This window comes from Marmota flaviventris, chromosome 14, assembly GCF_047511675.1.
Source record: "Marmota flaviventris isolate mMarFla1 chromosome 14, mMarFla1.hap1, whole genome shotgun sequence".
Taxonomy (NCBI): Eukaryota; Metazoa; Chordata; class Mammalia; order Rodentia; family Sciuridae; genus Marmota; species Marmota flaviventris.
Genome location: NC_092511.1, coordinates 45,194,414 through 45,211,093, shown reverse-complemented (window position 1 = coordinate 45,211,093; position 16,680 = coordinate 45,194,414). Strand labels below are relative to the sequence as shown.

Below are 16,680 nucleotides of genomic sequence, written 5' to 3'. Positions count from 1 at the left end.
GTAGTGACACACCTTTAATTCTAGCAATTCCATAGGCTGAGGCAAGAAGATGACAAGTTCAAGACTACCTCAGCAACTTACAAGACCCTATCAAAAGTAAAAATAAATAAAAAGGGCTAGGGATGTGGCTCAGTGGCTAAACACTCCTACGTTCAATCCTTGGTACAACAATAAATAAATATGATATACAGTTCCTGGAGAGTTAGAATATTAGGAAATATCTTTATATCAGTAAGTGGAATCAATCAGGAATTAGAAACAGCTATTTAACAATAGAGGCATGACCATGACTGTTAAAGTCAGGAACAAAACAAGAATCGCCACTGTAACTCAATAGTCTGGAGGTACTAATCAACATGATGAGATTAAAAGGGGTTGGGGAGAAAGAACTAGCAGATAATCATCTAAAAAGCAATTTTTAAATTGTTTTAAAGCAATTAAGACTGGGGTAGGAGTGTAGCTCAGGGAAAGAACTCTTGCTTAGCATGTAGGGCCTCGGGTTCAATCCCCAGTACTGTAAAAAAATTAGTACTAATAAGTGAACAGCAACTGCATGGACATGCCAAAATAAATAGCTTTCTTTCCCAGAAGTCAAAAGTTTCTGTGGTGTGAGCTCATTTTCATTGCTTTCAGTTATAAGCCTTTATTTTCCTAGGCAGTGAGTTTGCCCCAATCCTTGGAGTTCTCTTTTTTTAATAATATTGTATTTTTTATATGTTCATTTATTTATTTGCATGTCATGCTGAGGATCAAACACATTGCCTCACACATGCTAGGCAAGCACTGTACCACTGAGCTACAACCTCAGCTCCTTGGGGTTCTTGCTAAGGTTTAATCCTCCCCCCAAAAGTGCCTATTTAGCCAGTCTTAATTCCAGCCCCCTTAATCCCATCTCAAGTGTAATCTTCTGGCTCCTGATAGTACATACTAGCTTTTCAGTTCCTTCAATATGTAGTCCTTCCTCCTTTATCAGACCCAGAAGTCCCCACATAGATTATACTGAGATTTAAACCTGGTTTCTATGGGTTTACAGCCAGAAGAGAAAGGAGATCAATTGTGAAAGAGGTTTTACTGCAGGGAGTTAAGTGCTTTCTCTTACTAGAAGTTATGAAGTGCTTCTGCAAGCTCTGAGGGTCCAGAGGTGTCTTTAGAGCCAATATCCTAAGCCATTCCAGTTTCAAAGATTCAGGTTTTCCCAACCAGGATCTGTAAAGCTCTATGACTATCCAATCCCATGTCTACTCTTGCACTGCAGCAAAAAGAGCTTCTTTGTTAAACTCCAGAGAGGGCCCCAGGCTTCCAAGGTTAGCCTCTAACTGAAGTGCCCTCAGTGTCTCCTTAACAGTTTGCAAAGTATTACTTGCATTAGTAATAAACATTGTTTTTCCCATATCTTTCAAATTCCTGAATTGTCACAAAAGACAAATAAGTCCCCTCTTTTGATATGTTTTCCTATAATCACTACTGGTAAAGTCTTCATCACCAGGGTGGCCACTTTACACCAAGTTCTGAGTAAAGCCATTCCACTACTCTCCAAATCTCATCTTACTGTTTTTTTGTTTTGTTTTGTTTTGTTTGCACCACTCAGTGTACCACCTATGTCAGCTCTGGTCCTCAGAGAAGCAGATACCAGAAAGGGATTATGGTTGGCCCTCTGTATTCAGCGGTTCTGCACCTACAAATATAAACAACAAGTTGTATTTATTTGTTTGGTTTTTTATTTATTATACTAGGGATTAATCTAGGGGCCTCTTTCCCTGCATTTCCCCAGGGGCAAGAAGTCCATGGAATCAAGGGGACATGTCTACCTAAAACTCACTCTCCACTTTGTAGCCTATTTCCAGGGTCTGCTAAGTCCTCTTCCCAAGCTACGTCCTCCTAAGACTATATTCAAGGAGTGTAGAAAGGTCTTGGATTTAAGGCTGAGGTGTCCTCTAACAGTGGGCTCAAAAGTTCTCTCAAAATCCTTCACCCAAGACAATTATTTTGGGGTTTAAAATACATTTTGTGCACATCAATCACAGCAATTATTGAGCATTTATTGTTATGTATAACAAAGTTCATATTCTGAAGTTCTTTATAGATTAAAGAAAAGAAAACCGGATTTTTGTGTTTGTTCTGGGGATTGAAATCAGGGGCTCTTTACAACTAAACTACATCCCCAGTCCACTCCCTTTTTTGTTTTTTACTTTTTTTGAGACAGAGACCTACTAAGTTCGCTTAATTGCTAAAGTTGGCCTGGAACGGGGATCCTCCTATTTTAATCTTCCTTAGTCATTGGGATAATAGGCATGCGCCACCACGTCCAGCTGAATCCAGATTTTCAAATTAGAATTTAATTTTTTCCAGGCGTCTTTTCTGTTTAAGGCATTGTCTCACTTTTTAGTGTACTCACACATAAGTAATAAGTAATCTGGTCAAAACATGAGCACGTTTTGACAAGAACATTGATAAATGATGACTAGAACTCCCAAAATGCACTACAGCACCTCGGTTTTCATCATTCGGGATAAAGGGTTCTAAAGACCGTGTTAGGTAACAAATAAAGGGACTTAAATAAGCGACATGTATTAAGACCCAGTGAGTCACCAGTATCCACTACACAATGAATGACAATATGAATGCCAAGAGAATTCCTTCTTCGCTTATTCAGTGCGCAAGACAGAAAACTCAGGAAATGCCCGCAGGAGAGACTCGAAGTATCCAGTATTCTCTGATGGGTTAAGAAGGTAGCTCCCCGCCACTCCCCTTAACTACAGATTTATTTTTCGAGGTAATATAACTACTGTATTTTCATGAAGCGGAAACGTTGTTTTTCAAATGGCCAACTACTACGAGACTAATGGTAAAAGGCATTCGCGGGAAATAGGAAACTGACAACACTTGTGTAGGACATAAAAATATCCTAAAGATCTGGGTATCTATATAACATTTCCTGGACCGAGGCTCAACTGTAATAAATTATTATATAATGAGCTTTAGTTAGGTTGAAAGCGCTCCAAGTTCCTTCGTCTTCACAGGAAAAAAAGTTTAAATTTTGTCTCTGGTTGACGGCGAATTTCCACTAAGGATTGCAAGCACGTCTCTTTCCTTTTTGCTTCGGGTTAGTCCTGTTCAAGGACATGTACTTCTCAAGCTGGCTTCACTTTTTCCTCAAAACTGGATCTCTGAGCTCGCGTGCCATACCAGCCCTACCAACCTGGCTATCACGCGCCGCACAAACAAATCTCAGCGCCGGAGGAGTCCGGGAGTTCGCGGGAACCTCCCGTCCAACCGAGATCTCGCGCAAGAGGAGGGGCCGGAAGTGGAGGAAGGCCTACATAGCCCCTCCCACCCCAGGCACACCCCTCCTCGCGATAGCGCCGAGCGTTCGGGCCCGGGAAGCGCGTGTGGAGGAGTCCTTGTCTTGGACTCGTCGGCTGCCGTAGCCCCTGCTAGGACAGCCCGTGCGAGCCTGCTGTAGGAGGAAGAGAAAGGCAGAGAGAATCGGGTTACAAGATGGCGGATCTGTAGTAGTTACCGCGGCGGCGGCGGCGGCGGGAGAGCGAGCGAGCTCTGGGGGGCAAAGGGACGGGAGGGTGGAGGTGTGCGGGGCTGAAGTAGGAGATAACGGGGACTCCGAGTGGAGGGGTCTCAGTGGCTCTTGTCAACCCTTTTCGCGGCTGAACCTCTGGAGCCATGGTGAACTGGGGCCTCTCCAGAGCCGCCGCCGCCGCTGCCACCACCACCACCATCGCCGCCGCCGCCGCCGCCGCCACTACTGTCTCTCAAGAGTGAGGGTCGCGGAAGAGGTGAGCAAGGAGGCGGCGGACGGAGCAGTGGGGACATCAGCCACCATGTCGGATACACGGCGACGAGTGAAGGTTTATACCCTGAACGAAGACCGGCAATGGGACGACCGAGGCACCGGGCACGTCTCCTCCACTTATGTGGAGGAACTCAAGGGGATGTCCCTGCTGGTTCGGGCAGAGTCCGACGGTAAGGTTATTGGGACCATAGAGTAAGTCTCTTCCGTTGGGGTGCAGCCCGAGGTTTAGGCCCTAAGCCCGGTTACTCCTATTATCATCTCTTGGGACAGCGATTGGTGTCGAGCCTGCTCATATGGTAAAAACAAACTACTTTGCCTGGATTTACCCTCGGTCAGACGCAGATTCTCCGTTCCCCCGCCTCCCATCCCTATTAAGGATTTGACCCCTTCCTCTCCAGTTCCTCCTTTGAAGAGGTTTTAGAGAGAGAGTGGGAGGAAGTACTGAGAGAAGCGATAGTGATCTGCCTACCCTGGGGAGCTGACACCTCCATCAGTTATATTCTTATCCATTATGTGTCTTGTACAAAAGATTTAGCAAAACTTTTATTATGAGTACCTTTTAATTTTTCTTTTTATTTTTTTAACACTAAATTTAAGCAACCGGTTTCGTTGCTACAGTCGACAGGTGCGGGGGAAAACCAGAAGGCTCCTTTTCCTGGGGTTATTGCAGATAGTTGCCACGATACATGTGCACGCACAAACACATACATCTTTAGTCTGGGATTCCTCCGGGCTGCTTTTGTAGAGGGTGCTATGAAAAAGTGGATACATCACAATCTCAGCAAGGACACCAAAGCAGATTGTAAACTCCTCGATTTCGTTGATTGATGATACGAGTCATGTGAAATATTTTTAAATTATAAAATATATAGCTATAATTAAAACCCCTTTTGCAGTATAATTAGAATGCCTCCAGTTGAACAACTGATGTTTTCAGGTAATAGAAAGTTAACAATTAGATTTATTCTTGTAATAGTGCACTCTCGTACTTTCCCTTTTAAACAGGGCATTTATTTCTGTATTATAAGGCATTCTTTTGTTCTTAGGGTTAGGAAAAGGATAAATGCAACACTAATTTGTATACTGAATACTTATAGATCTTGGTCGTGGTCTTTCATAATTTGTCTTATTTGTTAAACTGGAAATACAATAAAAGCAACTTTTTATTAAAAGTTTGATTTCAAATGGTCATTTTGACCTTAAAATTTTCATTTCATTGAAACTTAAATTTATCATCCCATCTCCTCATCTTCTTGGTCTGGGTGTTAGTTTTAGATGGATTTTTTTTCCTTTAGGAGTAGGTGGGGATACAATGAAATATTGTAAATTAAATAACGATGAATATATTTGGAGAGAAATTACTTAAGGTGTTCAGCAGAGTGGAAAGACATGATCAGTTTGGAATTTTTGTGTTTTATGTAGTACTAGGGATTAAACACAGAACCTTGCTCATATTAGGCAAGTGCTGTACCACTTGCCTGCAACCTCTGCCCTGAAAAGATTTTGTTGTTGTTAATTTTTTTTTTAAATTTGTTTAGTTGGTTTCTTTGGTGGGTGGGGGGGGGGGGGTTGAACTCAGGGGCAGTCAACCACTGAGCCACATCCCCAGCCCTATTTTGTATTTTATTTAGAGACAGGGTTTCACTGAGTTGCTTAGCGCCTTGCTTTTGTTGAGGCTGGCTTGAGATCCTCCAGTCTCAGCCTCTCTAGCTGCTGGAATTACAGGCCTGCACCACAGTGCCCAGCTTGTTGTTATTAATGTTTTAATATGTTAGTTTTTTATTCACAGTTTTATAATTTGAGACTTATTTTTTATCTTTCAGGATCACTACTCTTAGAATCAAAGATAAATCCAAACACTGCATATCAGAAACAACAGGCAAGTAGTTTTTTTTTTTTTAATTTGAAAGACTTCATCTGTCACCAAGGAAATATTAATCTGACAAAGATGGGAATGCTTTCCTGACAAGGAAAAAATGTTCCGTAAACAAAGAGACCATGTGTGATTCCCTTCCATGTTGACAGGTTCATACTGAAAATTGGAGGTTTTTGTACTGTCAATAATTTAATTATTAAATTGAGCCACTGTTTAGTTTCTATTAGTATACAATGTATTCATTAGACTTAACTGCAGTAAGCTGGATCTCTGTTATACCTGGTACACTAAACCTTTTATTCAGAATCACCTTTGATTGAAGGAAATAGCATAAAAGAAAATTTGAAGGGAAGTCTATTTCTAGTGGGAATTAAATCTTTTAACTCAGGTAAAAGTTTTTGAAGTAGAAGCATGTAAGTACTGATCTCTGATTGTTGTATATTTTTAATAATCAGTGAGTACCTGTATGGACATGTACATTGCCAGTTATATAGCATTTCCCATGTACATTTATTGTCTTATTTTGGGAAAGAAAACTTGTGCTGTGTTTTAAGGTGCCTAATTATTTAATCTGAAAATGGTTGCAGTGATTAAAGTTTTTTGTGTGAATGTGTTTAATTTTTATTATGAGAAATGTATCATAATTGGAAAGTAAAGAGAATATTATAATGGATATCTGTAACACCACTAGATTTAATAATGTTAATATTATGCCATATTTGCCAGGCATGATGGGACATACTCTGTAATCCCAGCAACTTAGAAGGCTGAGGCCAGGAAAGTTGCCAGCCTCATCAATTTAATGAAGCCCTATGTGATGTAGAGAATTTTAAAAAGGGGGGGTGGGGGCTGAGATTGTAGCTTAATGGAAAAGTGCCCCTGGGTTCAATTCCCAGTTTAAAAAAGATATGCCATATCTGTTTCAAATCTTTTTATAATGTTGAACATTATGGGTAGAGTTAAAGCCCGCTTTGTGTCCATCCCATTCTATCCATTCTCTACTTCCCTGTAGATAACCCTGTTCTAATGTTGATATATATTCTTTTTTGTAGATGATTTTATACCTTTTCTGCATATATACATATCCAAAGATAGTATGTAGTCTTCTATGTTTTTTTTTTAACTTTACACAATTGTCATATTTTCTTACATGTACTCTGCAACTTGCATTTTTTTTTCACACATTTATTTTGAAGATTTCTACGTGTTAGTAATGTAGATGTATTTGGGTTTTTTTTTTTTTTTTTTACGACACTATTGTGTTCTTTTTGTTTGTTTTTGTTTTTTGTTTAGTTGTTGGTAGACCTTTATTTTATTTATTTATATGTGGTGCTGAGAATCAAACCTAATGCCTCATACATGGCCAGGCAAGCACTCTACCACTGAACCACAACCCCAGCCCACACTATTGAATTCTAATATGTGATATACACCCACCAAACATTTGGATTATTTTCATTTTGCATGTATAGTATATAAAATTATTATGGCAGAGATTTTTTTTAAGGAAAAGAGAAATTATTTTAGAATTACATTTACAGCATCAAGTACATTCTTCAAGATATCTGAAAATGTGGATTCCCAGAAACAAATACTTAACAGTGAAGGGACTAAAATTATGTCTGTTGCACAACTAATGAAAAGTTTTACTGTTAAAAACTTTCATATATAATTAGTTCTTCAAAATATTTTAAAATTCTTAGTATGCAATTAATAGCTTTTTCCTCTACTTAGAAAATGTCATATATCTTGTTTTGGTGACAAATCAAATTAAACATTTGTCATGAATACATGAACATGTTTACCATATCTTGAGCATTTTTTTCCACAGAGCTTCACACATGTTACCACTGAACTGTATATCTCAAACCCTTTTCCCCTCCCCACAATTTTTTGGTACTGTGGATTGAACTTTGAGGTGCTAAACCACTGAGCCACATCCTTAGCCCTTTTTTATTTTTTATTTTGAGACAGGGTCTCACTAGGTTGCTGAGGCTGGCCTCAAACTTGCGATCTTCATGGGCTGGGGATGTGGCTCACGCGGTAGCGCGCTCGCCTGGCATGCGTGCGGCCTGGGTTCGATCCTCAGCACCACATACAAACAAAGATGTTGTGTCCACCGAGAACTAAAAAATAAATATTAAAAAATTCTCTCTCTCTCTCTCTCTCTCTCTCTCTCCCACTCTCTTAAAAAAAAAAAAAAAAAAAAAAAAAAACTTGCAATCTTCCTGCCTCAGCCTCCTGCGTTGCTAGGGTTACAGGAGCACACCACCTCTCAATGCTAATTTTTATTTTGTTTTGCTTTATAGTTTGCTTTTACTATATAACATTAAAATTCATCAGGGAATTCTTTGGTATGGAAAAACTTTGTATAGGAATGAAAAACCTGCAAGTGGAATAACCTGGTTTTTTATTTTCTTTATTTTTACTTAAATCAAATGCACTTTACTAAAAGAATTAAGTGTTAAATTTAGTTTCGTTGTAGTAGATGTGGTTTCTCGTATTTTCACCAAAATCTTAAAATTTGGTTTGCATTTTTTACAAGTATACAAATTGAGATTTCCAAGTACATTAATATTTTTTATTCATAAGAATTAATTTTTAAATGTCATTCTTTGAGTTTTTCAATAATTTAATCTAGAAAAGTATTTCCAAAATTTACATAAAGTAGATTATTCATTAGGGAGTTCTAATTAAAAGCTTAGTGAGTGAATGGAGTATTTGTAGGAGATTTGCTACATTTAAACATATTAAATAAATTCAGGTTGTTGAATGTCAAATACTGAATATCATTCTCATTGCTTTCTTCCTTACTGTGTGTAATACTGAAGAAGTTAATGAGAAAGGAATGTACTTTGTTACTACACTTTGTTATGTTTTTAAACACATTGGGAAAAGAATGATTATATAATACAGAGTGAAAAAAAGTGCCTGATGTATGTCAAAATTTAAGTTATTTGAAATCAGTTCCACTGATCTTCAAAATGGAAAGCAGAGTCATAAGAATGTAAGTTTATTGTATTTAACATAGTTGTGTGTTAGTCAGGGTTAGGAAGGGCATAGAAGGAAATCCTCACCTCAGTTTTATTGGTAAATATCACAAATGAAACAATTGCAGAATGATGATAATATTGATAGTAAAATATTTTAACTCATCCCTCAAAAAGATTTCATGGAGAGGCAGCTAATGTACAGAAAGGTTAAGAGTCTTGACTAGGGTTGTATAACAGGTATGTGCCAACATAAAATGTTATAAACAGTAAATTTATATTTTATAGCTTTGGACAGTAGAAAATTAGAGATGGGATGGATTGATATAAGCTAGAATCAGAAAAATTTCAGTCTTAAGAGTGGTTATTGCTGAAGGAACTGTGATGGGAAGGAATTAGAGCACCTGCTATAAAAGGCGTAAGTTTTTTGAGAGCTTAGTTTGCTTTGAGGGGCGGGGGGCAACTATTGGGCTGGGGTTTGTTGTTGTTGCTGCTGCTGTGATTTGGGAATTGACCCCAGGAATGCTGTATAACTGACCTACATCCCCAGCCTCCCCACTTCCCCCCACAGAAGGTCTCCCTAAGTTGCCCAAACAGGCCTTGAACTTGACTCATTTTCACATACTGAATAGCTGGGGTTACAGATGTATTGTGCCATACCTAGCCACTATAGGTTCTTCTAAGGGCATAAGATAATGAAAATAATAGTGTGTTTAAGGAAAACAGTGTGATAATGTTGTGAATAATAAAATGGGTAGGCAGAGCAGAAGAGGTTTTGGTAGCAAGACTTTTTGCAGTAATTAAAATACATGAAAGTATGATTTATGAGCTTGAAAAAAAGGGGATAGAGATCCAGTATATTCTCCTGAAAGTGCTAGAGGATTTGGTGAATTTTTTAATATGAACAAGATAGAATTTGATTCTATCTTGTGTTTGAGTCTTTGGGACCAGAAAAATTGGAAGAAAATGGGAAGTTGAGCAGGCTTACATTAATTATTCATTTTGAGGCTTGTTTGTTTGGGAGGGGGGAACTATTTTGACTATGTAATACATTGTTAAAATTAAAAATAAAATTTTTTTTCTGGAGGGAAGAAGGTACTGGGGTTGAACCGAGGGGTGCTTTACCACTAAGCTGTATCCCCAGTCCTTTTTTACTTTTTGAGACAGGGTCTTATTAATTTGTGTAGGTCCTTGCTAAATTGCTGAGGCTGCCCACCAATTTGTTATCCTCCTGACTAAGCCTCTTCAGTTGTTGAGGCTTCAAAATATATGTAACAAAATCTCCTCTATCCATATAATTTCTTTGTTAAAGGCCACCCACATGCTGGGTACACACCTATAATCGCAGTGGCTAACAAGTTTGAGGTCAGCCTGGACAATTTAGGGAGACTTTTGGTCTCAAAAAAAAGCAAACCACCAGTATTACCACTTGAGTTTGTGTGTGTGTTGTATATGTATATACACACATATCTCTTTTCCTTGAAGTATGAACGTGAAAACAGAAATGCACACAATCATACATAGATTCTCCCTTAAATAAAAGTATACGATATACTGTCCTGTGTCTTGCTATTTTTCATTAGACTTTGAAGTGGTAGTAAAAAAAATAATAAAGGGAAATTTTATAAATGACATCTGGGACTAGTGGTAGGGTAGCTTAGGAAAAGAGGTGCTAATTTAAAAATCATCAATTTTTAGCTGCAAGAGGGCACCTCCTTTGAGGGAGTAAATATAAATTAAAAACAGAATTTAAAACTAAGCCTTGTTGAACTATCTACATTTACTCATTGATCCAGTAATACTTGGTTGAGTTTTGCTTGTGGTCACTCTCTAGTTTGTTTTGTTTTTTTCATTTGTTTCATTTTTTTTTAAACAGAGACTAAGTTGCCCAGAAGGGTATCAAACTGTGATCCTCCTGCCTCAGCTTTCTGAGTGTCTGGGGTTTACAGATGTGTACCACTGTACCTAGCTCTAGTTTGGATTTTTTTATATTAAATTTGAAAGCTTTTGAAGAATTTAAGTAGGGGAGTGACATAATTGAAAATCTTAATATCAAGTCTCTGGAATTGGAAAGAAGCAATAAATGAGAAACTAGTTGAGAGATCATTGCATAGTCCAAGTAAGAAATAATGTGTGATTGAATATGGTGGTGGTGAAGGTGTTTAAAGGCAGAGAGATTTGAGATATATTTTGAGGATGGAATTGACAGGGCATGCTGATGGATTAGACCTTTGTAAGCAGGAAGAATGAATACACAATAAAGTGGAAGGATACGTAGTTGGAAAGATTAGAGAATGAGGAAAATTTTTAGCTATGTGATTTAGAACAATTTTTTTCTCTGAACCTTATCTTTTAAAGCTACCTATCTTATGGTAGTTACAAGTTAACATACGAAAAATGGTTTAGCACAGGGCCTAGACATAATAAATTCAATAAAAGAACTGTGTTCATGATAATTACATTCTTGATGTAGGCAGGATTTTCCTCTCAGGAAAGATCAAAGAGTTTAAATTATTTGCCAAAAGCCACAGAAATAGTCAACAGTGAAGCTGAGAATAGTACTCAGGTCCTAATCCAGATTTACTTTTTTTTTTTTTTTTGGTACCAGAGATGATGGAACCCAGAGGTGTTTAACCACATCCCCAGCGCTTTTTTTATTTTGAGACAGAGTCTCACAGAGTTGTTTAGAACTCACTAAATTGCTGAGGCTGTTTTGAATTTATGATCCTCCTGCCTCAGCCTTCTGAGTCACTGGGATTACAAGTGTGCAACACCATTGCCCAGCTGTACTTTCTTTCAGAAGGTGGTTAGAGCCTGAATATAAAGTGCCTAAGATACCTCTAAGAAGGGCTATCAATTTCATTTTGTAGTACTAGTGATGTCAAAATGAAATATAAAATATGAAGGAATTAAGAAAAAAATCTCCTGCCAGGCTCAGTGGCACAGGTCTATAATACCAGCAACTCAGGAGGCTAGGGCAAGAGGATCTCAAGTTGAAAGCCAGCCTCAGCAATTAAGGAAGGCCCTAAGCAACTCAGGGAGACCCTGTCTCTAATTAAGATATTAAAAAAGGCCTGGGGATGTAGCTCTGCGATTAAGCGCCTCTGGGTTCAATCTCTGACTTCAAGACGAAGAAGAAACCTTCTTTTCCCATATTTTATCAAAAGAAGATAACTGAGTTTTATTAATGTAAACAGGTGATCATGTAAAAAATATGATATTCCAAGAGAAAAGTAGCTCTTTGATGAAAAATGTGTTGTACCTACTTTGTTCAGTAGGTACAAATTATTGTAGTCCAACTATTCTAACCCCAACAAAATGGAAAAAAGACTGAAACAGTACATACAAATGAAGACAGTAATGGTCCAGACTGATATTTACACTTTTAGTGTTAGCTCTGAGCTGTGTGACAAAATAGATGATGATGATAATGATCTGATAAGAGCTTTGCCACTCCTAAAAAGTTTAAAGGATATTAGATTTATGGTATTGGGAATCTGACCCAGTGTACTTTACCACTAAGCTATATCCCCAGCCCTTTTTAAAAAAAAAAAAAAAAATTATTATTTTTAGTTAGACATGACAGTAGAATGTATTTTGACATATCATATATACATGGATTATAACTTACCATTTTTGTGGTTATACATGATGTGGAGTTACACTGATTGTATATTCATATATAAGCACAGGAACAGTATGTCCAATTCATTCTACTGTCTTTCCCATTCCCATCCCTCTCTCTTCCCCCCACTCTGGGAGGTCCAATCCAGTGAATTCCCGTGCCCCCACCCCTGTTGAGAGTCGGAATGGCCCCTGGCATTTTGTCAGAAGTAGGTGACACCAGTGAGCCATTAAGAAGTTAAGCTGTGTATAATTGCTATGACTGGATGATGCTGGATTGAAACCGGCTGTGTATTCAGTTATAAATTAGACCACTGCAATAGGGCGGCTCCTGATGCCTCAGGCGCCTGCTACTTTTGAGTTCTCTGGTTCCGGTTGAGCTCTAGCGGGGATTCCTAGAGAGTTCGCATTGGTTGGTGAAGTTCCCATAGAGGGAATTCCAGTTGGTGTGTGGTGTTCCTAGAAGCGGGCGTCGAGTGCAGGTGAGAGTTGGGGCAATAAAGTAGTTCCTGTTAGAACATACAAGTGCCTCATGGAGGCTGGGTTATTTTTGTGCCCAGCCAGACTGTGGCACACCCCCCCCCCCCCATAATAAGTCAGCCTCTACTTATCAGAGAGAACGAACATTCAGACTTTGGTTTTGTGGGATTGACTTATTTCACTTAGCATGATAGTCTATTGTTCCATCCACTTGCCAGCAAATGCCATAATTTCTTTCTTTTTTTTAATGGCTGAGTGAAAGTCCATTGTGTATATGTACCACATTTTCTTTTTCCATTCATCTATTGAGGGCACCTAGGTTGGTTCTATAGCTTAGCTATTGTGAGTTGAGCTGCTATAAATGTTGATGTGGCAGAGTCACTGTAGTATGCTGATTTTAAGTCCTTTGGGTATATAGGGAGGAATGGGATAATTGGGTCAAATGGTGGTTCCAGTTTTCTGAGGAATCTCCATACTGTTTTCCAGGTGGTTGCACCAATTTGCAGTCCCACCAGCAATGTATAAGTGTACCTTTCCCCAGACCTTTTTATTTTTTGAGACAGGGTCTTGCTAAGTTGCTAAGGCTGGCCTCATACTTGTAATTCTATGTTCAGCTTCCTGAATTTCTGGGATTAGAGGCATGTACCACTGCACCCAGCATAAAGGATTGTTTTTAAATATAAATATATATCCGCTGTCATTTTATGAGTATATTATACCCTAAGTACATATTGGGTCTTAAATGCGGTCTATTAATGTGGAGTCGGTGTAACTGAAACATTTAAAAATTTTGCTCATTTTATCTTTAAACCTTTTATTTCCATTTTATGTATTTTAGTTATTTTAAGTATTCCCCTTAGAGACTGAGGAGGCGGTGCCATACACACACACACACACACATATGTATATGTGTGTGTATATATATGTTCTTAGTAAAGTTTTGTTTATAAAAATGGTTTTAGAGGTTTTCAGAAAGGTTTGAAAAACTCTTACATAGATGGTGAGAGCAACTGATAAAAACTTTAGAGTAGATAACTCTGGTGATAACACAGATTTCCATTTATTCTTACCTGATTATATGGCATATAAGAAGTATTAATCTGAGGCCTGGATTAATTAAGGGATATTTTTCATATACTGGTTAGAGCCAAAAAGTACCAATATTTTCATTTTCAAGGCTTTGTCTTTATTAATCTGAGGCTCATTTCTAGTTTTTTTCTTTTGTTTTGCAGTATTGAATCAAACCCCAGGGCCTCGCCCATGCTAATCAAGTGCTCTACCATTGACCTAATTCCCAGCCCTTTTAAATTTTATTTTGTTTTTTGTTTTTGGTGTTGGGGATTGAACCCTGCAGCATTTTGACACTGGGCTATCCTCCCTCTTTTTTTTGACTCAGGGTCTCACTAAGTTGCTTAGGCTCTCACAAAGTTGGTGAGGCTGGCCTTGAACTTGTCCTCCTGCCTCAGCCTCACAAATCACTGACACTGCAAATAAGTGCCACTGTGTCCAGCTAGTTTTACATTTTCTTTCTTTCTTTTAAAGAGAGAGAATTTTTTAATATTTATTGTTCAGTTTTCAGTGGACACAACATCTTTATTTTATTTTTATATGATGCTAAGGATCGAATCCAGCGCCCCGCACATGCCAGGCGAGCACCTTACCACTTGAGCCACATCCCCATCCCTAGTTTTACATTTCTTAACATCAGGTCATAATATTTAAAAGTACTGGTCAGATGAACAATTATTAAATATAAAGTATTTTTTAGATTATATTTTTGGTGGAGGTAAAACTAAGTTCATGGTTTGGTTTGTTTCTTTTGCTTTTTGGGGTTGTTTGGTTGGTTTGGGGGTTTTGGTTTGTTGTTATTGTTTGTTTGTTTGTTTGTTTTTGTGGTGCTGGGGATTGAACCCAGACCCTTGTGCATGCAAGGCAAGCACTCTACCAACTGACCTGTATCCCCCAGCCCACTTTTGCTTTTTGTTTGTTTGTTTGCCTTTTGTATGTGTGTGCCAGGAATTGAATCCAGGGATACTTAACCACTGAGCCACATCTCAACCCTTTTTTATATTTTATTTGGAGACAAATTGCTTAGAGCCTCATTAAGTTTCTGAGGCTGGCTTTGAACCTGCAATCCTCCTGCCTCAGCCTCCCAACCTGCTGGGATTATAGGTTTTGCACATCATGTTCAGTTCATGTTTATTTTTAAAATCAGCATTGTAGCTCTATTAAATTTTACTATGAGGGACTGAGCTTCATTAGCTCAGTGGCAGAGTGCTTGCCTAGCATGTGGGTTCGATCCTCAGCCCCACATAAAAAAAATAAATAAAGGCATTCTGTCCATCTACAACTACCAAAATTTTTTTTTAAATTTTACTATGAATCCTGAAATATTTGAGTATTGCATAGTGACTTTAGTATTTAAATGTGATTTTTGTATGTGTTTTAATTTAAACCCAAACATTAGTTTCTAATATAGTGGTTGACAACCTGTATTTAAAGGTGCAATCTTTTTAATACGATGTAAGAAGACATTGTAGTAAGGCACTTAAGCTAAACCTTGGGTTAATTTTTCTACAACCTAAGCTGCCAGACCAGTGGGTGCTCTTGGTAGTATTTGTAGGTAGAATGAGTGATTTCATTTCACCATTAGATTGCTTAAGGTCTTAAAGGCTTTTCCCAATTAAAAAAAAAAGCCAAAAGTAGAGTTAAATATTAACATTTTTCAGGTATTAGTTGGCATGCTTTTTTTGGTGGGGGTGGGTGAGTACTGAGGATTTAACCCAGAAGTGCTTCACCACTGAGTTGTATCTCCAGCCTTTCATTTTTTTATTTTGAGACAGGGTCTTATTAAGTTGCTTAGGACCTTGCTAAGTTGATGATACTGACCTTGAATTTGTGATCCTCCTTTCTCAACCTCACAAGTCAATGGAATTACAGGCATGCACCAGTATAGTTGGCTTTCAGTCAGCATAATTTTAACTAGTTGACAACTAGCTAAAAAGGAAGAGCAAACATGTACGCCATTAGTGAATGGAGCAGCTGACTTTCTGGAAACAATAGAAAGTAGGTGGTTAGAATTGTCTACATTACAACTTTAGCCAAGAATAAGTAGTCCGTTTAAGTTTTATCTTGGTAACATACAAAGCCCACTAACCTGTTTTAGTATTTTTTGTTTTAGAAAATTCATCAATATTATTTTGAATACCAAAGTACTGTTTCATTGCCAGTATATTACTAAAGTCAGTTGAGTATAGGTTAATTGTGCTTATCAGATGGCATTTGTCATTGCTATTCTGTTTCAGGTCTCTGCAACTTTATGTATTCTTTGTACATATCTTTGCTGTCATCATGATGTAGAAATCTTTTATTTTTCAACAGGATACGTTAATTGTTTGGTCAGAAGCTGAGAACTATGATCTGGCTCTAAGTTTTCAGGAAAAAGCTGGCTGTGATGAGATCTGGGAAAAAATTTGTCAGGTAAGTTTTTGGGTTTTTTTTTATTTTTGTTTTTTTCTTTGCAACGCTGGGAATTGAAACTTAAGGCCTTGGTAGGCAAGTTCTCTATCACGGAACTACATCCCCCAGAGTCCTGAAATTTTATTTATTTATTTGTTTGTTTATTTGGTGGGTGCTGGAGATTGAACCCAGAGGTGCTCAACCACTGAGCATATCTCCAGCCTCCTCCCACTTTTTTTTTTTTTTTTTTTTTTTTTTTGTAGGCATGGTCTCACTTGGTTTGGTTGCTTAGGGTATCACTAAGTTACTGAGGCTGCTCTTAGACTTGAGATTTTCCTACCTCAGCCTCCTGGGTCACTGGGATTACAGATGTGTACCACTGCACCTGTCTCTAATGATTTTTAGTACTTAAGTTTTTTGAATTGGTTTATGGATCTGATAAT

The 16,680-nt window shown here is 38.1% G+C and overlaps 1 protein-coding gene across 2 annotated transcripts in view; it reads left to right on the top strand.

Annotated features, from left to right (window-relative positions):
- Positions 1-3,433: 3,433 nt before the first annotated feature.
- Positions 3,434-16,680, top strand: part of Ppp4r3b (protein phosphatase 4 regulatory subunit 3B) — a 63,185-nt gene continuing 49,938 nt past the window's right edge. The window contains exons 1-3 of one of the 2 annotated variants that reach the window (XM_027934309.2): positions 3,434-3,978; positions 5,632-5,687; positions 16,160-16,258. In XM_027934309.2, coding sequence (XP_027790110.2) covers positions 3,837-3,978; positions 5,632-5,687; positions 16,160-16,258 — 297 coding nt within the window. In that variant the 5' untranslated portion in view covers positions 3,434-3,836. The remainder of the gene's footprint in view (positions 3,979-5,631; positions 5,688-16,159; positions 16,259-16,680) is intronic. The other variant, XM_027934308.2, reaches the window with a different exon arrangement.